Genomic DNA, 24,641 nt, shown 5'->3' on the forward strand with positions numbered 1-24,641 from the left:
AATTCCACAATGTATTCAAGCAAATTGTTAAGCTTCAACTTCTTTGTTCAATAAAATACAAATGTAAAAAAAATAACATAAGCAAGATTATATATATATAATGTTGTATATGTATTGAAATGAATGATTAAATGCACTGGCAAAAATTGTTGAATCAATTTGTTAGGATTTGCGCTTTGAACTCATAGCACAGCCATGTCCATAAGTATTTAGGAAGGAATATCGATTGGATTTTAAGGACTTACAGAATTTGAGAAAAATTTAGGTCGTAATTTGGCCAGAGCATCAAAATTGCTATGGTTCCAGGATGTTCTTAGTGAAATTTCTACAAGATAACATCTTTATCCTTGAATGCAGTTCGATGCAGCTGGTCCTTGCATTCTAACGTCTCCATGTACTTTGAAAAATTGCAATGATTTGGCCTAGTTCGAATTAGCTTAGTACAATGCATATTCCTCTTTTAAATTCCAGAAGGATTTCGGAAAAAGATTTCATTCAGATCACAAAAAAAAGGATACTCGACTTGCATTCAAAGATTGTCCGATTTCTAGAAAAAACCATTTGGCGAAAAATTACAAAAAAAGTGTGAAAAATCTAATAATTTGGTGTAACTTTACTATGGCGAGGATTGTACGGATGTCCTTGGAACACAGATAGTCATTTACCTGCCGATTCGAATAAAACAATAAAATCTAATAAAATAAAATAAATGCAGAAAACAGCTGAAATGACGTAACTTTTCTTAAATCACTCTGCCATATCCTGACGAATATATATTCAAAATATATCAGGTTGAACAATATTATCAGCTGGCCAAAGGACATTCAAATAAACTCCCCGAAACCAATCACAATTTTGTGATTTCGACACATTTCTTTTCGCTTTTAAAGCGAAATTTTTCCAAGTGTTTGCAGCTCGATAAAGTTAGTCCTTGCACTTCTCATGTACTTCGAATATCTGTAAGGACTCGTCCGAGTTAGAGTTTTTTTTGTGTCTGGCCACTTTGCATCATCCCAAATTGATGCTTCAAAAATTATTCAAACCAATTAACACAAGTGTTTTGACTGCTGCATGGGAACGATAATATTAAAAATTTCATCAAGATAGCTAAGGATTTTAACCTATAACAGTTTAGACCAATAATTTAACTAAAATAAAACTGTATTGGCAACTGTGTTGTGCGTCAGTTGCTCTCAAACTGCCCGCGAGCGCCATCTACTTGTGAGATTTAGAATAACAGACTGGCCATTGTTATATCTTAAGTTAGCTACCGACCAATAGATGGCGCCACATAAACTGCTCTGAATACATCAGCTATAAATTACTTTCTTAGAGACCAGACCAAAGTTTTATACGAATTTTACATCATTGCACTAACTAGAATTTGTAAAAATTACAAGCTAATAATATTTTTAGCCCGTCCCTTCCGATTTAATGAGAATTATTTAATTGTACATTTCTGCAAGTTGTATTTCTTGTTGTCTGTTTTATTATCATCGTTATCCATATATTATATATGTATGTATATATATATGTGTGTAATTTGTTATTAAATATTATGAGCTACGTTTGAATTGTACAATCTAATTAATAATTAACATTTAGCCCATAAAAGTACACAAATATGCGCAGTAGGTAAAGTTAGGTAGTATTTTACTTTTTATTTAGTTTTATTTTCAATTACGTTTATTTGCCTAGCAACATTTACATTTACTTAAACGACTAATATATTTAAATATATACATTTGCATGTATATAATTTTGTATGAATTACATTCAATTTGTTTTGTGTGTGTGTGTGTGTTTTTTTTTTTTTATTAACTTTAAGGGCTTATTATTTATAACAAACGTAAATAGCGCAGTTTTCTTAGCGTTCAGTTTTTATTTATTTGTGTGTTTCCTTGTTTTTTTTGTTGTTGTTTATTTTTTGTTTATTTTCAATTGGATTAACGATTTTCACAAAACAGAAAATTTCGTAAGCCATATATATGTATTTAGGCCTCGTCAAGGGCCACAGAGCTATTTACATAGAGTAGTCGTAGTAGTACCAGAGAATATACACATATTACGTATTCCATTGCAAATCCTAAGCATATATTTAACATATACACACATCATATATATGATTTAAAGACTTTTTCTTTCCGTTTTAAGCGTTCTAAGAAAAAAAATGTACAAATTACAATTATTCTTATTATATTTAAGAATATTTTGTTGTCAATTAAATATGTTAAGCATAAGTTATTACATAATTGTGCTAATTGATTTTAAAGTTTCACATCTTTTCCGTCTACTGGATTTTTCGCTGAATCTTGCTTGCTTTTTCTTGGAACATTTTCTATTTTCTTTTTTTTTTTTGTGTTTTATGTTTTCTTTCTTTTCTTTTATCTTTTTTTGTTTTATTTATGTACGTTTTACGCTTTTGTTATTTGTGGTTCACTTTATGCTAAGGGCATTAAAATTAATATGTACAAAGTATGACTTACTAACTAGCAATATTTGCTTGCATGGGTTCTTCTTCTGTTTGTTTTTGCTGTTGGTATTCAAAATTTCTTTCAAAGTGTTTCTGAATGGTTAGAATCTTATTTCTTTTTCTTATTTCATTATTTTTTTGCTTGCATATTGCGCTGTTTTTACTTTGTTTTCGTTAAGTTTTTATTCAATTTTTTGTTATCGTTTTTCAATGCACACAGAATTCTACTAATTATAAGCGCTAAACATTGGATATTAGTTTCTATGGTACTCAATGCAATTAAGTTTATGCGTTTCTATATGCTATACGTATGTTTTGTGTGTATATGTATGTATATGTGTGTGTTTTTCTTTTTCTTTTTTTTTTCATTTTAAATTAGAAGCGACCAGATAAATCCTGCAAGAGAAAGAAAGAAATACAGCTGTGATTAGTTGATATGCTCCGAAGAATTGAAGAGTAAATTGATTTATTTCAAGAGGTGGATTTTGTGATACTTAAAGTGACTGCAAGACAGTAAAACAGTTTAAGCTAAATTGTGAAATCAAGAATGATTTGTCAGTTCATTTAAAAATGTTCAAAATCCATCCGATTTATTTCTCAGAGTGTAAGCACAAAATGAATCCAAGAAATTGACAGTCAATGGGCATATCAACACGATTATCGCTTCTTATTGCTCAGCTCGAGGACTAACTCAAACTAACATCAACACTTCATAAAAGGACAATCGGCAACTGGCCAGCGGCACAGATTTGAGCGCCCCCCAAAAAAAAATCGGCTAATTTATTCACATTTTGTGGCACTTGACACTTGGCAGCTAGCTGCTCGAGCCTGGCGTCAAAATATTCATAAGCGATAAGCAAATGTGTGAGATTGCTGCCATAAGCCTCAAAGAGTCTAACAATTTTTATGCAAATTGCAAAAAAAAAAAAAAAAACTGAAAAAAAAAAAAACAGAAAAAAATAATCGCAAACGAAATGAAAATGAAAATGGAAAACTACAAAAGACAGGCTCAAATTGTGTCATAAAAAGCGACAGCGCTAAGCATTTAAAATGCGAATATTTAGCCGTATTTTGCTAGACTGCCTGCCTGCCTTGGCCATAACAATAAATTTCGTGAATCTCAGCAAGTGTTGTTGCTGGCATAAAAATCAAAAGACGACGCCGCTTATCAGCCGTTTTATTAGTTACAGCTTAAAATTATATATGTATATATATATATAGATGTGTTGATCACGCGCACAATTTTTATAACAGGCAATTGAATTTTATGGGCGAGCACTTGCGACACGGCCAGTGTGAAGGGAGCAAATCGTTGCCTACTTCTGTGCGCCGTCAAATAAGTTTATTGCCCGGCCTTGGGCCCTGTTGGATGAGTGCCTGGCCTGGCTGTGATTAGTTGCCACGCCCCTGGCATATTTGCACTTTGCACTCACACACACACACACACACACAAGTCCTTTACTTTACTGTTTGCCAGCGCCTCGATTGTGTCCTGCAGGCCCTTGCAGTTTATTACAAGAAGCGCGTTGCTTGTTTGCTTTATTACTTATTACACATGCTGCTTTATGGATGTGTGTGTGCGAGTGTGTTCATGTCTGTCACGTCATTATCCTTTGTGGCGTGCAACAAGTGTTTCAATCGCAGCCCTTTGTTTGCCGTGTGCCAACCAGCCACACACAAAATCCTTCAGGGCCCTAAGCAGCTTGTGCAAAAGCGCCCTTTACATTCTATCACACTCGTCGTGTCCTTATGTGTATATATTTAATGTGTGTAGCTATGTACACAGAGCGAAAATAACGTTGCGTTATCAAATATTCTACAGCAAATATGAACAACTGATTCAAAGAGAAAGATAAAAAAACTTAAGCAAAATTTGAAATTACTGAAAAACAGTACGAAATTTTTAATATTAATTGCAATGTTCAATATTTTTAATTTTTGTCTATTCTTGCTTATACTAATATTTATTTCAGAACAACAGAACAACACTCAACTTAAAGCATGCAAAACAGTTTGGATTTACTGAAAAGCAGCACCAAATAGCTAATCTAAATATTTGTATTTATTTTTAAATGTTTGACTTTGTATAAATATATATATTATAATTGAAAGTTTTTTTATCTTGAGAAATAATAGCATCACATTGGTATCCACAATCTAACTAGATATCGAATGGATTAAGGGTTCATATCATTGTTGTAATAGAATTTAATCCCCACGTTATATAAATTGTACCAAAGTTAAAAACATTCTTTAAAGTTAGATAATCAAAAGATACTTTTTAAATATATCACATTATTTAAATAATAATTACAATAAAATCAATAACAATTCTAGATAAATTTCAATCTTTATCGACAATCACACCCTCTACTATTTCTCTCTGTGTATGTGTTTTTGTGTTTTATTTTTTGCCTTTTCCTGCCACTTGGCAATTGTTTTCCGAGACTTCCTTCCAAGGCGGCGTCTCGTGGCAGGCAGCCCAGGGTCTCAGCGCGGCGCGACCTCCGTGTGCCGTTCGAGTTAAGTGAGTGTAAATGTGGTTTTGTCAAGCCAAACCACTCCCTCAATCCCCAACCACAACCCGCCAACCATCCACCCATCCAGCACTCCAATCCCCAGCCCCTGCCAAGTTGTGCGTGTGTGTGTGTGTGTGTCCTTTTGTCGTTGAGCTTCCTGTCGGCAGCTTAAATGCTATTAAATTGCTGACAATTTGTATCATTATAAATTCGGTGCTGGCAAATTGATTCTGCTGGTTGTTGAGTTGTTGAGTTGTCCGTCAACCAGTCATTTAGTGAGTTAGTTAGTTAGTTAGTCAGTTCGAATGTCACCGTTCGCTTTTCCGGAGCATAATCAAGTTTTCAATCAGAGGAACAGTTGCACAATTAGCCCTCAGTTAGTGGCTGAAGTGCGATAAGAGTTTGATCTCCTGGGCACTGTCAAAACTAACTCAATTTGTGCCGGCAAAGTCCCCAGACATTTATTAATGATGCACGTTGGCATTAAAATTTAATCAAATGAACAATGAATGAAAAAAAAAAAAAAAACAGAAAAGAAAAGAACAGAAAAAAAAAAGAAAAAGAAACTTGTCGCTGAAACCAAACTTGAATGCTTGAATAATTCAGCGAGTTGCGGACAAGTTGCAACACCTATAGGAATCCGAACACAAGAAATAGAAAAACTTTTGGGTCGCCGTTGCCTAGGCCAGGCCAAATGGTAGGCCAGGACAACGCCTCCAATGTCAGCCTCGATCTCAATCTACACAGGACACACAGGACACACACACACACACACACAAAAAAAAAATCAACAGAAATCGCGCCTTTTGGTTTTTGCTTTTTTTGCATTTTTTTTTTTGTACGCCGCTTTTCAACTAATAAATTGCCTTAAAATGCTTTTGTGTTTCACGCGCGCTTTCACCGGGGGCAACCAGGAGACATGCCACCAACCACCTCTCTTCCCTCTCCTCCACCCATTCCTTTGCCTCCTGCCACACAGCAGCTGCAGCCATAATTTGTGTGACTTTATTATGTGTCAAGTGAGTCAATCTGCGGACGATGATGATGAGAACGACGACAACGACAACGACGAGGACGCGGACGAGGACGAGAACGCGAAGCTGGAAATTGTGATATCCTGCGGGAAGCTTACACCTTATACACTCCGCCCCTCCCCCTCCTCCCTTGCAGCTGGCACAGCAACTTTAGCCGTTTATTGACATGTGTCGCTGGCGGCTTATTAGACCCAGCCGTGAGCATGTCCTTAAACATGCGCATTCAGCTTTTTCTTTCTTTCAGTTTTTTTTTTTTTTTTTTTTTTTTGTATTCCATTAAATATGCAATGCGCAAGTTTAAAGCATGCCACACAGCATTTGCATAATACAAATTGTAAGAATTTTAAAAATTCTAAATATATATGAGAAATATTAAGCGCTGTCAGTTAGCGAAATTATAAAATCTGAGAACAAAAAAAAAAAAAAAAAAGAGAATGGAAAAAATGTAAATCCGCTCAAACTGTTGGGCTGCAATTCAAATTATTCACTCAAATGAAGCGGCAGCAGAGCCAAACACAAAAGTTTGCACTTGGCATAAATTTCATAGAGCCAACCCCCCCCCCCCCCCTTGCACCCCTTGCATCCAACTTCAACCACCCTTCCCCCAACCACTGCCCACCCTCGAAGACGATTTGATTTTATTTTATTAGCACATCACACGATTGGCGCCAGAACTTGACAAAGTTACAACTTTGTCCTGCTGCCGCGGCGACTGGCGACTTCTTCTCACTCTCAGCGTTTCTCCCTCTCTCTCTCCCTCTCTCTCTCTCTGTCTCTCTTTCTGACTCTCCCTTTCTCTTTCTTGCCTTCTTGCCAACTTTTTCTTGGGCAAAATGTCTTTTTTTTCTGGTCGCTTTGCTGTTTTCTAATTGTTGGCTTACAAACTTAATGTGGAATTCAATTTGTGCGTACTGCACTAAACGAAGGCAGCAGCAGCAGCGGGGGTGGCAGCATTGGGGGCGGGGTTCAGTTAAAAACTTTTTCATGGCATTTCTTTGGGTTTTTTGTCGCCCATTGTTGGCCGCAACAGGAAAAAATATACAACAACAAAAAACACTTGGACACAAAGCAAAAATGCAAACTGACAGCTTAACTGACATTGAAAATAGCCAGAAATAATGAAAATGAGCAAAGGTATTGGAACCAGCAAGCTGGCTAGTATCCGACTCTTTAATACGCTGTAAATATTTACACTAAAATCCATGATTTATTTAAAACCAAAGCGAAACCATTCAGTCAATTTTATTTGATTACTCGAATTTTCCACAAATTTTCATTCAATTTAAACAAATTTTTTTGCCCTTCTCAATTCATATATAGATTGGCATAGAAGGCTCAAAAAGTAAATTAAATAGCAGCACTCAATGCATGTTGCCACATCCCTTGCGACAAGTCAGCGAACTTGACTCAACTATGTCAAAGCGAGAACACTCCAAAACACAAAAGGGGTTAAAGGGTTTTAAGGATGCAGCACTCGAAAATCTCGTCGATTATTCGATGGCAAAACTCTTGTAAAATATGCGAAAAATTCAAATGTAATTTCTCAATATTAGCTGCACACTTAACACACTTGATTTGAGCGAGGGCAAAACAGGTAAATAGCCATAGGTTTTCCTTGCCATGGCTAACAGCAACGACAACAACAAGGACAACAACGAGCAGAAGGACATGATGCGGACTAGCCGTGCATAAGTCACCCTAAGGACGTAATTAATTTTTCAGCATTTGCTTTGCTGCCTGCTGCTGCCTGCCGCTGACTGAACGCTCACTTCAGTTCAGGCAAATTCAGGTTCAGGTTGCCTTGACGAATTTGCGCCGCGGTTGCTAAAAAGGACCTGTGAGAAATGCTTGGGGCCGCTTGGCCAAACCAAATTAGCGCAACCATTACGTGAGCGACAGAGGGATGATGAACGGGGGGGAGGTGGCACAGTACCTAAGGACATAAGGACATAAGGACATAAAGACACTTGAATGCCACTGCCCACATTCTGGCTCTTATACATATTTCATTTGGCACCGGTAAATTGACTTAATTTCCTATAATTTTGAAGCGTGCGCCGCTTTAAAGTCGCAAAGTGGCAAAAAGGAAAACAGCGCTTTAAGTCTGTATTTTCTACTTATATATATATATATATACGGATATATATATATATATTTTTTTTTTTGTTTTGTTTTGACCAGGGCGGGAGCACTTGACATTGTATTATGATAATTGAACGCGTGTAATTGCCCTCAAGTAGCGTTAGATGGCAAGCTAAAAGACAGAGAAAAAAAGTCCAACAGTCTGCAGTCAGAATAAGTACTCTAACTGGCAATGAAAGATTCATGGAACAGTCAAATGAACTGAACTAAGGCGATTTATATATATATATATATATATATATATATATATACTTATAAACAGGACGCGCAATGAAAAGAAAAATGTTGCAGCGTGGGTTTTGGGGGAGGGTTTGAGGGTGACTTGAAGAGTAGTTGTGCCTTTGTCTACCATTTTCTGTATTTTAGCCTCTTACATATTCATAATGTATCGCTTTATGCGCCGTGATTTTACATTATTAACATAATTTATGCATAACTGTCACATTGAATGGCTTTTAGGCTTGATGCAAATTGAAAGCGAATGTATCGTCTCTCGACTCGGCTCTCTACTCACTTTGTAAATTGTAGTGGGCGGCCAGCTGCAGCTCCTCAGCTCCTCAGCGCCTCAGCGCCTCAGCTCCTCAGCTCCTCAGCTCCTCAATCCACAAAACACCCCAATCCTCAACCTCAACAAGTCCCTTCTCATTGTGCTTATCGTTGTATCTCCGCTGTTCTGCTTAAATTGTACACAATATTGTCGTTTAGTTTAGGCCCAGCCAACGTCTTAACAAGCGGTGGTTCCAAGCTATTTGGAGATCTCGAACGGATCTAATGCACCCAGGAGGGGGGCGAGGTGACCACACTGGGTTGTGTGTACTGCACTCGGGTCGCTGTTTGTGTGGCCAACTCCAGGCTATTGTTGTTGTTATTGTTATTGTTGCTCAACAGCAACTGTTGCTGCTGCTGCTGTTGCTGCTGTTGCTGCTGTTGTTGCTGTTGCTGCTGTTGTTGCTGCTGCTGTTGCAATTGCAATTCTGCCTGCAACTGACTGCAACTCAACTGCACACCTGCACTGATGTTGCAGCCACTGCTGCTGTTGTTTGTACTATTATTGGTTAAGATCACATTGGTAGCATTCGTGTTGACCGCCGGCAGCGGTATATTTATATCCAGCAGGCCATCGTATATCATCTCCTGCTGCAGCAGCTAAAGAAGAGAGCAGATTTATATCAATTTATTTTATAGATTTACTTATATCTATTATTAGCTATCATCTTTTCTGATAGTCGACAGACGAATTATATTTCGTTAACAGTACGGTTACATCGGAAAAACTACTAATTAACATTGTTTGAAAAAGATAAATCTTTAAAAAAGGTTTCAATCAGTTGAATATGAGTAAACCTTGAACTTAAGTGTAAATTACGTTCTAAAACAAAGCTTCAACTGAAATGTTAGCCTCGTAATCCTTATGACATATAGACTTATATAGACTTATATATACATATATATATATTATAGTTAAGATAATATAAAAAATGTACATAAAGTATCAACAATGGGCAAAAAGAATGAATCAATAACAAAGGATACAAAAACCCTTATAGCTAAGCAAAATTGTTTTGACAGGACAGGAAGATGAAGAAGTTTGTGTATAGATAATGTCATTCCCTCTATGATTAACCAGATAAATAAGAAATCGTTGAGAGAGAGAGAGTTAAAGTTGATCTCATCTGTTGGTAAACCTATTTACTTATGCATATACCACATTATAATTATAGATATTTACTCACCTCTTCGACGTTGCACTCGAGACCGCCCTGAAAGTTCTCCAAGTTAAATTCGTCAATTTGCTCACTGTTGAGCGCCTCCAGGCATTGTCCTATCAAAGTAGAGGCGCAGTTATTATCTGCTCAGGCAGCACGACAGTTAAGATGCACAATACAGAGATATAGATTGAATAGATTGAAGAGAGATAGTGTTGCGAATGCCAAGTCTTATAAACTTACCCTCCAAACCAGAGGACAACTGCTGCTGCTGCTGCTGCTGCTGTTGTTGCTGTTGCTGCTGTTGTTGTTGTTGCTGTACAAGCAGTGAACCATTATCCGAAGCAGCATCTAACAGAATGCTATTGCTATAGGTGTTAAGGGAGTCCGACGAGGGCTCACTGTTGGGATACGCAGGCGACATGGTGGTGGTGACTGAATTTGGCGACAGGCCCTAAATACAAATAAAAACAACAGTTAGTTCAAGTAACTTAATTATATTTAGATAATAGTTTAGTTTCGATTAGTTTCGTTTAACTCACATCTCGCGTACTGTGTAAGCAGCCGCAGTTGAGCGAACGATGCAACAAGCACTGTGGCTGCTGCTGCTGTTGTTGTTGCTGCTGCTGCTGTTGTTGTTGTTGTTGCGCTTGTGGTTGCAGTGTATTGTAGCCGGGGGCAGAGACGGGTCCGTTGAGTGTATAGCCTTGTGGTAGCTGCGACTGTTGTTGCGCCTGCTGTTGCTGCTGCTGCTGCTGCTGCTGGTATGGTGGTGGTGGCTGCGTCGGCAGACCAGATGCTGCACTGAACCTGCTCCAGCCGTACGATCGTTGGGTTGCAAGAATTATAAAAACAAATGTTGACTTTATAGAACAGTTTCCAAACAAAACAGATAACGCATTATCCGATTACTTTCAGTTAGTCTACAGGGCAACTGTTCAATTGTCTATCGGACAACAATCATCCTTTCGCCTTTCAAATGCTTCTCCCGTTTCAAATATTTGTTATGCAGTGAATTTTATTATATAGATCATTATTATATTGACAACAACGCAAATCGTGCAAAAGCCTTTTCTAGCTGTGTGTTGTATGTCCTTTTTTATCGATAAGTTTTTTATGGACCAATCAGACGAAAATTTCAAATAGATTGCCAGCATTCCAAACAGGCGAGTCTCATTTAAATAATAAAAACTTTCGAATGGATTTTGGAAAAGGTTTCATAAGCTTTCATCGGTATAAAAAAAAAGAAGAACGAATTCGGTTTTCCTCATTTTCCGAGCTTGACGACAAAACAAGATTAAGCTCCATAATATGTATAAATATATATATATATATGTATATATAGATGAGATAGATAGCTAGATATTGTGTAGCATGCAAAGCTTGTTTGAAACGAACAGAAAAGACAACAAACTTAAGAAACAATTAAACCACACAACACAATCATCAACAACTGACCCTTGCTGCTGCAACATGTCGTTCTGGAGTTTCAGCTCATCCGCCATGGAGCCGGTCAGCTGGTCGAGTGCCTGCGCCTGCGCCTGCGTCATTGTCGTATTCTGATAGTCAACGGAGTAGCCCCAATCGGGCTCGAGATCCAGGGCGCGTATGGGACTCAAGCGTCCGCAGGAACTGGCATTGGATGAGGCGCGCTGACGGAAATCGGGCGACAGTTGAAAGCCGCCGCTGAACCGCAAAACGATAGACAACAAATGTAAAGAAAACAAGAAAGGAAAATAAACAATGCAAAATCAAAAACGTACTCAACGCAACAATATGTAATGTAATAAACACAAATAGTTTTGTCAAATTGTAAATTATAAATAGCTAACTTAAAGTTAAGACTCTTCTCCTTCCTTCCAAAATGACAAAAGATACATTCGCTTACAGCTAGAAAGCCAGCACTCAAATATATGAATACACTAAGTATTTAGGTGTAAGTTAAAGCACGCATTTTGTGGCAAATTTGTAAGCTACTTAAGCATGCTTATTAATTACAAATAGAAGTTACAAATCATAAATCTAAATCATTGCTACTTAAACATAATTTACAAGACTCAATTGAAAATTCTACTGCTAAAACCCATTTTGCTTAATGTCTAATTACGTTTGTCAGCTCAAGTTTATGTGAGAATTAGAAGGGGACACAATAGATCGAATTGGTAACAGAAAACACAGTGTGTGAAGCCCCCAAATAATAATAATAATAATAATTAACTGCTGACATTTTTAAAAATCAGTTCTCATAAGTTGATAGAAGAAACCAATCAAATTGCCAGCTAAATAATAAACAGCTGACTTTGAGCGTCTTAGTTTTAAATGAATATTTAACTCAGATTTGTTCAGTTTTTTATAATTGAAATCATAGTTGTTTAAGTTAAATGTATATTGAGCTTTGTTAGTTTGTAATTGTAGTTGTACAAACATTTAGTTGTAAGTTAGTGCAGTTAAATTATTAATTGGTATTTAGCTTAACTAATACGAATTGCAGGCACTTTAAAACGATGAGAAACTTGTGTCACAAAATACTAGATCGAACTTGAACCGTAAGTGAAAAACTAAGCTACTTTTTGAGTTGTCAAATTGTTGCGTGCTCAATAGTTAATAGTTACCTGTGCAACGGACTCTCTGGAAAGTGATCCAAGCCCTCGCTGACGCTGCTGCTCGGCGAGGGCGTCGCATCGTTGAGGCCAACAGCTCCGGCCTGTCGCAGGGCCTCCACACGCTTTTTTGCCCGGCCGCGACGCTTCTCGTAGCGTGATGTTTCCATTGAGGCGGCACGGCGACGCACCGATTTGCCCGGCTTTGCATCCGGATTGAGCATCCACCAAGACGATTTGCCGGTGCCCTCGTTCTGGACGCGCATAAACCGACTGTGCAGCGACAGATTGTGCCTGATGGAGTTCTGCAAAATGCGATAAATGAATCAATTGTGGCAATTAGTGAGACGTCTCCGGATTCGATATCTTTTTTTTTGCGGAATTTGCAAATCCTGCTCGATTGCTGCTGAGCTTGAGCAGCAGTTCAATTCAAAGATTCACGCTGATGTAACAATTTGTAAGCAATTGCGTTAACTTCCTGTGTGTGTGTGTGTGTGTAGTTATGGGCATGGGATTGGGAATAGGAATTGGGGGGTTAAGGGTAAATATATGGTAAGGTTTTGCGTTACGTTTCCTTTTCCCGGTTTTTCGCCATTCAATTGTCTGACGACATTTTTATGGTTTTTAGAATATACACACACCCAACACCCAACACACACACACACACCCAACACACACACACACACCCAACACACACACACGGGTTCTCTCTAATTGGAAGTTGTCTTCACTTGGCTGTCGTTCTTATTCGCGTCCTGTGTCTGCTTCTGCGTCTGTGTCGCTTGTCGATTGTCGTTGTCATCGTGGTCGTTGCCTGTCGCTTAAGCTGTCAATTCATATTTTATAACAATAGTCATAAATATCGTCATGCGCAACGCACTGACAACAGCAAATCGACAAACGCGACAAACGCGACAAACTAGACAAACAAACAAAACGGTATAAAATTTGTAGCATCATTGATGCCCATGCCATGCCCCCACTAAACGCACAGAAGGTAACAACATGAAAGAGTGACTGCTGCTGGTGAGTGTACCGCTTGCTAGATACCCTATAATTAGTCTCATTCTTAAAGAACTTCAGTACCTATTGTCTGATCTTCATTGAATTTATAAGGCATACAGCTGACATTCAAATGCATCGTGGCATTTTCTTATCAAAAACTTAAAAATGTTTTGTCAACTTTCCTCTCAAGATAAGCAAATAATCACTTAGCTTAAGAGGAGACAGATGAGCAGATGATGCTAGATCAACTCAGTTGATGTGCACGGAGTTGTCTCCATGTGTTCCACACATTTACATACGTTTATAACAACCTTTTTAAACACATACACTGCTTACAGGGTATTCAAAGCAACAACCACAAAACACACACCAAATACATACCCCATCAAACAAAAAATAGAAACAATCAAACACGTTTAGAGCGGATTTGTCATCGGTTACAACAATTTTTTGGGAAAATTGAATGAATATATGGCGTATATGGAAAAAAAAAGTGATGCTGATACTAGCATTCCAACTAAATGGAGCATTACAAACTAAACTAACTCTAAAAGCAGAGCAGCCACAGATTCCCCCACTAAAAAAAAAAAAAAAAAGAAACCCCAATCCCAATCCCAAACACCAACTGCCAAAACCGATCCAAATGCGATGGCGGCTGCGATGCGTCGCGACTTCAGGCGGCACATTGGCGCCATTTATCACCGTTACCAGGACATGTGTGTGTGTGTCTGAGTGTGTGTGTGTGTGTGGGTGTATGGCGACTAAAACCTGTGCGCAGACAACAGACGGCAGCCGGCTGGAGATAGGGCAGACAGGAGCAACACCGCCAGGCTACAGACCTTCTAATATCAATTTTTTTTGTTCATTCCCTTTTCTTTTTCTTTTTTTTTGTGCGAGTCAAAAACTTTTACTTGGCGTCAGTCGAGTCCTGTTGGCGTCTCCTGGCGTCGTCGTAATGACATTTCGGTTTTAGCCCACGCTTTTCCCCTTTCTTCCGCTGCTTCCCTTCGCTCCAACCATTTGCCACTTTACCCTTTCTGCTGTATAGTTCTTGCATAAAGTTATCATTTTTATTTAAATGCTTAAGTGCGTCCTCTAAGCCCAATCCACCATCCACCATCCCCCCCATCCCAGCCCACGCATTATCCTTTTCCTTATCCTGGCACATGTCTGGCAATTGCAAACATGTTTGGCTGCTTTGGCAGTAATTTAAACAGTGAAACGTTTTTATTATGCTAATATTCCTAAAGGAAATTATCTTACAAAATTATCTGCGCTGGACAGGAACTATTATATTGGCATAGTGTGCATAAATTAGTTATGCTTAACATGACACACGCATGTCCTGCCAAAAGGATTAGGCAGTGCATAGCTCAAAATTTGTTTGGCGCCTCTTTAAAGAGATTCTCGCATTTCATTTGAGAAGCAGCTATTTCATATTTCATATTTAATATTTAAATTTCTTGAAGAGCGTATCCTTGATGCTCTGAGCCTCAAGGCCATAAAATCTACACGAAAATGCTAACAAATGGCATTCATAATTTATGGGCACACACTTCATTGAATATTCATAAACTTAAATCTGGCAAAAGCAAAAAAAAAAACCAAAAAATATATATATATATTCAATTCATCTAACTAATTGGTGCTATTAAATCGTAAGATATGTGTGTATGTACTCTCATATAAATATATATTATATGCGAGACGAGACTACGACCACATGCCGACAATAGCGTCCTCCAGGATACTCTGGCAAGCTGGCAAGGGAAGTTGCCAAGGCGCTGCATTATGTCTTTGCGAGGAGGACGTGAAGTAGAGCGCTGGGCTGCTGCCTTACAACGCGTATGTGGGTCACACTCGAGGGCAATCGCTACAACCACCACCCACCAGCCACCACCCCTCCAAATCAACACACAGAAATATGAAAAGAAAAACGTACCGACTGAAATTAGGGGGAGGGGCAAAGGGGGAGTCGCAAAAAAAAGAAAAGAAAAAAAAGAGGAAGCCGAAAACTAAATGGCTTCATTGAATTTGCTTGCAACAAATACAAAAATACATATACATATACGTATGTATGGGCAAAATTCAAGAAATGGAAATTTAATACGTATATGAGCACAAGTCCATTTGTCGCCAAGGATATGTCCTTTTGTGTACACTCGCACACACGCACACTCGCACACACGCACACACACACACAATTAATGTGCACCGAGCGTAAATTACAACGAAATAGCCCCTCTGTATCAACCCCCACCACACCCCCCTGATACATTACATACTACATACTACTCTGCAACGCTGCCCCCTCTCAGGCATCCAATTGGTTGCCAGGCGGCTGGTCTTACAATTTGACCCAGTTATGCAGAAATAGTTGCGAACTGCCCCGATTGCCAATTACATTTATTAGAGCAGCCGCTTTTATTTATTAGTCAGTCAGGGCTGGCTGTGCACTGATTCATTTCTCTTCTATAATTTATATGAGTAATTGGTCATTGGAATGGGCAGCGGAACAGGCAGGCGGCAGTGGGTAGGCAGTGGGTGGGCAATGGGTAAGCAGTGAGTAAGCGGCGCATTATAGCACTAAAATGTATTAAGCCTGCCGGAGAGCGTGCTCCTCTCCATTTCAGCCAAAAGACTCATTGTCTTTTGCTTGCCCCCCCAACCCTTCATTCATCGCGACATTATATATATATATGTGCATATGTCATTGGTGCATTTAAGGGGCTTATCAAATACCAGAAACAGGCATCTGTGGCACCGCTCTCAAGATGCACTCAAAATGCACTTCTCAGTGTGGAATTGTTCGACAAAAAGAAAAGGTTCTTTTAAATGCATTTGAATAAGTATTAAAAAGAGCAAAGAGAAAGATATTGAGCGAGAGAGGGAGAGAGTGAAATTTAAATATAAAACTTGTATATTTTTATTTATATAATCATAGATTTCACATACAAAGTAAACAAATAATAAATAAACTAAACTTATTCAATTGAGTGACTGATTGAATGACCAACTAACAAACTAACTGACAAGTTGATAGTTAAGTCAACTGAAAATCCATGCAACTGGTGACTGCAACACGTAGGCCAAATATGAAGTTCTAAGAAATTCAAAGGAATTTATAACTCCGGTTTTATTTTAGCAACAGGATGAACAAATTATGTAACACTCATTTTTATTCAACCTTTGGCCTCAACTTAAGTCAAGTAAATTCATTAAAGATGTGCTTAAATCTTTGTGAATAATCCTTCGATCATATAAAGCTTGTATATACGAAAGATACATTTTCGTGGCTTTAAAGAACTTTTCAAAAGCGTTATTTGTAAATTTGAACAAAGTACTTTTAAATCAGTTGTCAATGTTGACTATGCAGCTGGTCAGTGGCGAATGTGAACAAGTATTTGAATGTCGTGTTCCGATTAATATATAGTATATGTATATTTATACTAATAAATAAAGTGACAAATAAAAAATGTGTACACAGTGGCAACTGATGTTTGGCACAAAATTGGAGCGAAATACAATTTTTCAGTTTCAATTGCATTGAGTGAAATTAAATGCCAGTTAGCCAGGCAGTCAGCGATTCCAGAATAATATAGCACAGTACAAAGCACCGATTCATATCGGCATTAAATATATATATATATATAGTATACGCATCTGTGTGTGTGTGTGTATGTGTGTGTAGATACAATTCAAAAATGAAATAAAAGTAATAAAGAAATCGCGCTCGAATGCTAAACAGCTGCGGCAATTCTCACACACAAATCAAGTGAACCCAGCACTGAACTCAACACACACACACACACACACACACACAAAGCATAAAAAAAACAAATTGAAAAAAAAAAATAGGAAAAAAAGATTATTCGCATTTAGATGTGAAATCGAGATATAAATTTTTGAAACGACACTCAATGCACAGGTTCACGTTTTGTACAGCCGCCCGCCGCAACCCAAAACCCCGTGCCACTAATTGCGGCACGCTAGTAGCCAGAACCAGAAAATAGAGCCAGCCAAGTTCAATGCAGTTAAAATTTAATTTGCCGCCCCCAAAACAGCTACCCCAAAAAAAAAGAAATAAAACAAAAAAATAATAATAAAAAACAAAAAAAGAAAAAAGAAACTTGTCCGTCCGGTTTTAAACGCAGCTCGTTTTCTTTGCATTTTTGTTTCAATTCGAATTCAATTGTTTTAACGATTTTTTTCTTTCTTTTTGCTAGCTAATTTGTAAACAACACTTGGGCAAGACTAAACAAATTCATACACCATTCGTATCCATGATGTACATTTGCCGGATCAAGAAATTTATGGCCTCGGCATGAAGCATCAGACTCGCCTGATCGCATGTTTATGTTTATTCTTCAGTCTAATTAATTGTTTAAACATATTTTGTGCTGCTTTTTGCTGCGTTAAGGGGTCTGTGTGGGAAATAGTCGCCGGCGTTCATGGATCCCAATCAAAAATTTGCATTTCTAATTCCCATCATCGTTGCTTTTTTGACACTTGCCATTATATGTATATAAATATATATATATTTTTGTCCATTTAGCATTCACCTGTAAGGGCCAAAATCTCAGCCAGAACAAGCCGCATTTGTAGGTTTAGCAATCTCATTCAGTCAGTTGGTAAATTTTGCAAATTTGATGCTTTATTATTTGGCCCTCTGTTTTTGGGCTGGCAACAGGTGCGTATAAGCAACGTATCTAAACAATGGATATCTTCTACGAGCTGATTTTGAGCAAGTAGAAACCTGTCATTGTTTAATTAAATAATGATCGAGTCAAAGCCCATGTATTGAATATAAATAGCCGAAAAATTCCCTTAGTCCAAAAAGGTAAGCAGTTAAAGCTCAATCTCATATATATTTCATGTATCTAGAGTCAGCTGAAGTCATAAGCTAAATCAATATTTTTACAATTTGTGTATCAAAAAATAATTTGAGGCCAGCAAAAACTTGAGCAATACCAACAACTTTCAGCCCAATGCCGAATGCCGAACTCCGAATGACTATCAAATTGGCCTCGACTAAATTGCCCCGTTCGCAAAAGCGTCATTGATGCTGATATGGCCCATTCCATTCCATTTCAGTCCAGCCACCCCCATCAGGGAGCGCTAAGAAAGTTGGACAAATATTGTAAAGATATGCGAACATAAAACTAGCAGCATTATCGAGCCAATGATGATGTGATGATACGGCCATGATATGGAAAGCAAAAGTTTTTTTTTGTTTCTATTTTTTTTTTTTTGGTATCTGGGCAAACTTTTATGAATTTGAGTTGGCGACAAAGCCAAACAGAAAGTTGGCGATTAATCGCTGGAGAACTGGCGCCTGCCTGCAACGGCTGCGGAAACCAAAAGCGGCAGACAACCGAAACGGAAACTGTACCGAAAATCCTAAATTGCAGCTCGATTTCAATTTTACCTGCACAACTTTAGTTTCTACCAATAAAAAAAACTTTAAAATATGTATGAAAAAAAAATTGTTTTAACAAAAATGTTTAATTGAAATATAAAAAAAATGATTCCAGCAATTGCCTAAAAAATCTTTGCTCAAAAAGAAAAATCAAATAAAAATATTATTAAATGTTAAGAAAAGTATTAAAAGGTGTTTCAAATTTACAAAATAACATTAAAAAAGAAGTATATAAAAAGTCGGCAAACTAAACTATTTGTTAAATTTAAAAATTACAATATTTAACGACTTTCAAATAAATACGATAAAGATATGTTAAAAGATTGGCACACATTTTAAAGAATCAAATAAATAGTTAAATATTATTATTTTTAAAATTTGAAAAAAAAAGATATGCCAAAAAGAAAAGAATTTTTCGCAACTTGATTACTTAAGGCATTTTGTTTTTGAGTGTAGAAAATATAAATAATATAAGCAGAAATCCTTAAACCCGCTAACAAGTGTCTAGCCTTGTGCGTGTGTGTGTGTGTGTGTATGTGTTTTTCTATAAGTCTGACTGCCATTGAGCAATATGGGAGTGCAGTCCATAAACAGTTCATAAGTGTCGCGTTTGTCTCGACGACGGGCAACGAGCAAACTGAATGGCCAAAAGGTTCTGCAAAGGCAAGACCAGAAAAAAACTTTACCCATTCAACTAGATACAAGAGCAATAACAACAACAACAACAACAACAACAAAAACAACAACTGAACAGCGAAATCAAGCCAAATTATGTACAATTTGTGTGGCATCGAGGACATTGCCCCAAAATATATGCAATCGAAATGGAAGCGAATTGAATTCAGTTCAGTTCAGTTTTGTCCTCAAACAAGTTTGTTTGTCTGCTTATGAAGTTGATGACATTCATTAAGTATAGCCTTACACTCGAGCTGATGCAACTGGACAAATCCCCTTACTCGTCCCTCGCCCTCGCCCTATGCCTGTCCACGTCCTTATTCGTTTAAGCCACAGCCGCTGGTCATGTTGCTTAGCCCCGCGTGATTGATTGCGTGGCAGCGTTTTGGAGCAGGTTTAAGAGCGTGGCTTAAAGCGAGTTGCGATTTGCGAGTTGCTTAAACAAATTGAATAAGTATATGCTTTAATACAATTGAAATTTATGAGCAGTGGACCCCATTAGCTGGCCCCACCCGCTACGCTTGATGCCGCCCTTGCCATTAGCCTGATATGAATTGAGCCATTCAAAATGATAAACGCGCTGCCCTTTCTTATATTTTGTTGTAGTTCTGACCAACAGTTGGAGGACATGGCTAAAGTTGAAGCAGTGGCAATTCAAGTTGTCATCGACCACGCCCACGCATGCATGTTTTTTTTTCCTCCTTTTTTTCGACATGGCAAATTGCAGCCGTGTGCCAGAAATTTGCAACACGTTCATTTAGTTTTATTATCTTGAGACACGGTCGGGCTCTTTTTCTTGAGCTGTTGTTGCAGGCTATAAAACAGTTTATCTTGGCCACAAAAGTTTTTTTTGTTTTTTTCTTAACGATTTCTGTGTTGGCCTTCTTTGATCAGTGTCTCTGCCTGTTCGGTTTTATGGCTTTTTTGATTATTATTGCATTATTATTTATTGCCTGGTGGCAGTTTCGCTCACCCTCGCTCGTTCTATGAGATAATTTCTCAATAAATTTTTAATTTATTTTGTCATTACTTTTTTTTTTTTTTTTGGTTGTTACTGTTTATTTTGGGCCATTGGAAACCAGTTTGGAAGTGCGCTGGCTTTTTGCTAATGCATTATTTATTATTTAAAAAGTTCATTAAATGCCAAACTATGGCACTTATGTTTGTATGTATTTTAACTGATCAACAAACAATTTATATATATTATTAAGCTTTACGCAATGCTTAAGCCAAATTAAAACGTTTGTTCAAATGTTAATCTATTTTACATACATATTATGCAAATTTTAATTTGATCATTTTTTGTTCTCATAGCTATAAATATTGCGTTGTGTTATACAACTTTTATCCTATATATATATAAGTATTTTTTTCTTTTCAATTTAATTTTTTTGATTAGAAAGAAAAATATATAAAAAAAAAAACGGACGCTGTTTGAAACATTCTGAAGTATTGCTCTTAACACCTACTCAACGCCACTTGCGCCTTGTTAGATGGCCTTGTAATCCACACACAGAAACAAAATATCGTTTGTGTCTTAGTGTGTGTGTGTGTGTGAGTGTGTGTGAGTGTGTGTTATTGTGGCTGAGCTGCCAGACACTTGAGAATGCCAGACGATATTTGGCGCATAAATCGTGCACAGTCTGAAAAGTAGTGTGCATTTTTGCATTTTTATGCAAGGCAAAGCAGCAACCAAAATAAAAAATAAAAATAAAAATAAAAAACATTAAAATTTTATGGCCTAAGGCAGACGTTGACGGTGGCGTTAATTAGTGCAACAAACTCGAGGCGAGTCTGAACAAAATTCCAATGTTTCTAGAGGCAAAGTAGCTCGCTCAACAAATGCCACTAACCTCGGACAATGCAAAATTCTGTGCAAACTGGCAAATGCGACGCAATTAGAATCCGAGAAACGACTATATAATTCGTATTGGGTGTACGTGTAAATTGTATTCTGTGCAGCTGCTTATTGGTACGACCGTATCTAGAATGACTGAACAGCTAATTGAGCATTTTGAGCAGCATTCTCGAAATGAATCAAAAGAATTTGTGTATCTACGTGTATAGGAAGTGATTGGCAGTTAAATTTGCTTTAGTGTGAAACTCCTTTATCCGTCTCCAGTAATGCACCCATCAGAATACTATAGAGAAATTTGCATATATTTTCTTTGTTCTTTCTTAACTTCTCTCCATCTCTTTATCGTTTTTTCTTTAATAAAAAAATAAATAAAACAATAACTATTCACTTTACTTATTTGTAGCAACTAACGTTTAACAATTCATGTTCCCATTGAGTTTAGTCTTGCAATAAATGTTGGACCATTTTAATACCCGCAGATTTATTATATACTTTATTTAGTCTCTTTCATTTATATTAAATAACTCATTTCTAATTTTATATGATTTAAATTGTAACTTTTATATTAAATTCAAATTGCATTTAAGATTTTTAACATTTTTTTTAAATTTATAGACTGTTATAAGTCCATATTAAATAAATAAATAAATGCTACCCTGAATTTATGTCTGTCTTATGAAAGGACATTTCGTCTTGTCTTAGATTGCATCCGTTTATTCTTGAGTAGACAACCTTGAGTCGAGGAATATTCATATGTGATCATTTCATTCTCATTTAAACGAACACATTATTGATTTGAGATTGAAGATCTTAATTTCTGATTAAAACTCTTTCTTAATGTAAGCAACTTCATTGTTGGCTTTTGATTAAGACTGAAAGCTGTCGCTTGAATTCAATTAATTTCACTTAAAGCTTTAACTATTTTTGTACAATTCTAAATTTAGTTACAAATTTTACAGAAAACAATATATTTATTTATATATAAATATTATCAGCAACGATTCACTTTAGCGACTATCCTGCAATTAAAATATTAATAAATGACGAAATAACTATGGCTAAAAGGGAAAAAATATAATTAAAGAAATAAAATAGCAAAAACCCCCATAATAATACAACTAGAGGCAGTTGACAAAACGGAGGCACGGCTGCTTCCGCGTCGCCATTGCCGAAGCTGCTGACGTCGTAGCTGAATCGAAAAGTGGGCGTGTGCCAGAAGCGTCAAGCGACTACTACGCAATTGCCGGTACAGTTAGCGGCGACAACCAACACCAACAGGAACAACTACGACATATCAACAGCATACCAACAAGCCATAAAAACAACAAAATGTAAAGAACCAAACGTAGACGACTATCAAAACTATGCAGCATGCCACAGACTACTCACGACTGAGAGAAAGAGAGAGAGAGAGAGAAAGAGAGGGAGAGTGAGAGAGCAAAAGTGATCGGTAGAGTGAGAGATCGAGCGATCGATCGAGTGGGAGATAAGTGTTGTAAGCGGGCGTAGATCGGATCGACAGGCGCTCTACGTGCGAGGTTATTATTTATTTATAAATGAATAGTTAGATTGATCTCTCTCTCTCTCTCTCTCTCTCTCTCTCTCTCTCTCTTCCTCTCTCTCTTCCTCTCTCTCTCTCTCTCCATCTGTTTCTCTCTCTCTCTCTTTGGTGTCTCTCCGCCGTGCACAATTATATTCCAGTATTTGCACGTTTCATTTTATTGAGCTAGCCAAAAGTTTGAGGAAAACAAAAATATTTTTGTTCTTACCTTTTATTTATATTGCATGTTATTGTTTTATTTGAAATGCGCCGTAAAATGCAAAAACAAAATAGAGACCAAGAAGAGAGCGTGCTATGCGGCGTATACTTAACACACATACATATCTATGCATATATATATATATATATATATATATATGTATTAGTTATTAGTTGTTGCTAGTTGATTTTTATTTTTATTTTTTTGTTAGTCTGTTTCTGGTTTTAGTTTTGTTTCTTGTTTGCATGCTATCTCGCTTTATTTTGCTAGCACCTCGTTTAAATTGCAGTCGAGTGCAGCTGCATTTGTTGTGTTTTGTATTTTGTATTTTGTATTTTTTTGCTAAGACGCAGTTCGTATCGGCACATGGCATACACGAGGCCCCTCACCTCCCCTCCCCACCCACCACTCTCCGTTCCTCTCTCTCACTGCAAGCCAAGTGCCTGCTCCAAGTGTCAAATTGATTACGCAAACGACTCTGTTTAAACGCAGTTAATGAATGGAATTATTTAGTCTTCCCCTCCCCTCTTCCAAGGCGCCACACACAGTTTCTATTGTGTTTGTGAATGCATAATGAGTTATGCCCTTTTTCACACTGCTTTTCCCCTGCACAGTTAGCAACAGTCGCAGCTAACTAAACTGATCAGTTACAGGCGCCAATTCCCTACACAAAGTTACTCAAATGTGTTTAGTGTTTTACCGATAATTTATAACAAAAAAGTTGCACAAATGTAAATTAGATCGACGGCAAACATGATAAACAGTAGAAAAAATACAAATAACAATGTTGTAGTCGATGTTTTTATACAACAATTTGTACTTGAGCATTAATCTGGGCAAGATTTCATGTTTATTTCTTTATTATTCTTTTTTCTTCTTTAGTTGTAATGAAATAACACTGATTAGTATGAAACTAGTGCTGGGCACAAAAAACAAGTCTTATAAATGATTGTTAGTCTTGACACCCCCTCGCAATGGATGACAAGGCCAGCACTTGGAAAAATGCACTGATAACGAGACACGTGTGAAATGACCACTTGAAAGGAGCTGATTACGCAAGTTGATATCACAAGGCAATAGATAAGTATTTGCAAAGTTCTGCATTAAAATGTTAACAGTGGTATTAACTGAACAGGTGTACATATTTTTTAAGATATGCCCATTTATCATGTCAACAAAAGACCTCACACAAATCAGAGCTAGAACATGTATGTATATATATATTTATATATAACTCAATTGGAATCAACATTCGGAATAAATCAGCAAAGTTCTTATTTAATTACTGCATCAAGTTCGAATAAAAACCGCAAAGTGTTGGGCCACAAATATTTTAACACTTTTAGGATCGTGGCCAAAAACTACAGATACATATAGACGAATAAACATTTATTCATTTCTTTTCCCTTTTTTTTTGTAAAAAGAAACGTAAAAAATATAAAAATAAATA

General features: G+C 37.2%; 1 protein-coding gene across 2 annotated transcripts in view; it reads right to left on the reverse strand.

The window, feature by feature from the left end:
* Positions 1-1,795: 1,795 nt before the first annotated feature.
* Positions 1,796-24,641, reverse strand: part of LOC6567837 (forkhead box protein O) — a 37,126-nt gene continuing 14,280 nt past the window's right edge. The window contains exons 4-10 of one of the 2 annotated variants that reach the window (XM_001993890.3): positions 12,487-12,779; positions 11,333-11,560; positions 10,417-10,684; positions 10,118-10,328; positions 9,902-9,990; positions 8,683-9,314; positions 1,796-2,869 (exon numbers count right to left, since the gene is read on the reverse strand). In XM_001993890.3, the coding sequence (XP_001993926.1) occupies positions 8,937-9,314; positions 9,902-9,990; positions 10,118-10,328; positions 10,417-10,684; positions 11,333-11,560; positions 12,487-12,779 (1,467 nt within the window). In that variant the 3' untranslated portion in view covers positions 1,796-2,869; positions 8,683-8,936. Of the gene's footprint in view, positions 2,870-8,682; positions 9,315-9,901; positions 10,018-10,117; positions 10,329-10,416; positions 10,685-11,332; positions 11,561-12,486; positions 12,780-24,641 lie in introns of both variants that reach the window. The other variant, XM_032739887.2, reaches the window with a different exon arrangement.

Source organism: Drosophila grimshawi, unplaced genomic scaffold (genome assembly GCF_018153295.1).
Source record: "Drosophila grimshawi isolate 15287-2541.00 unplaced genomic scaffold, ASM1815329v1 contig_311, whole genome shotgun sequence".
NCBI lineage: Eukaryota > Metazoa > Arthropoda > Insecta > Diptera > Drosophilidae > Drosophila > Drosophila grimshawi.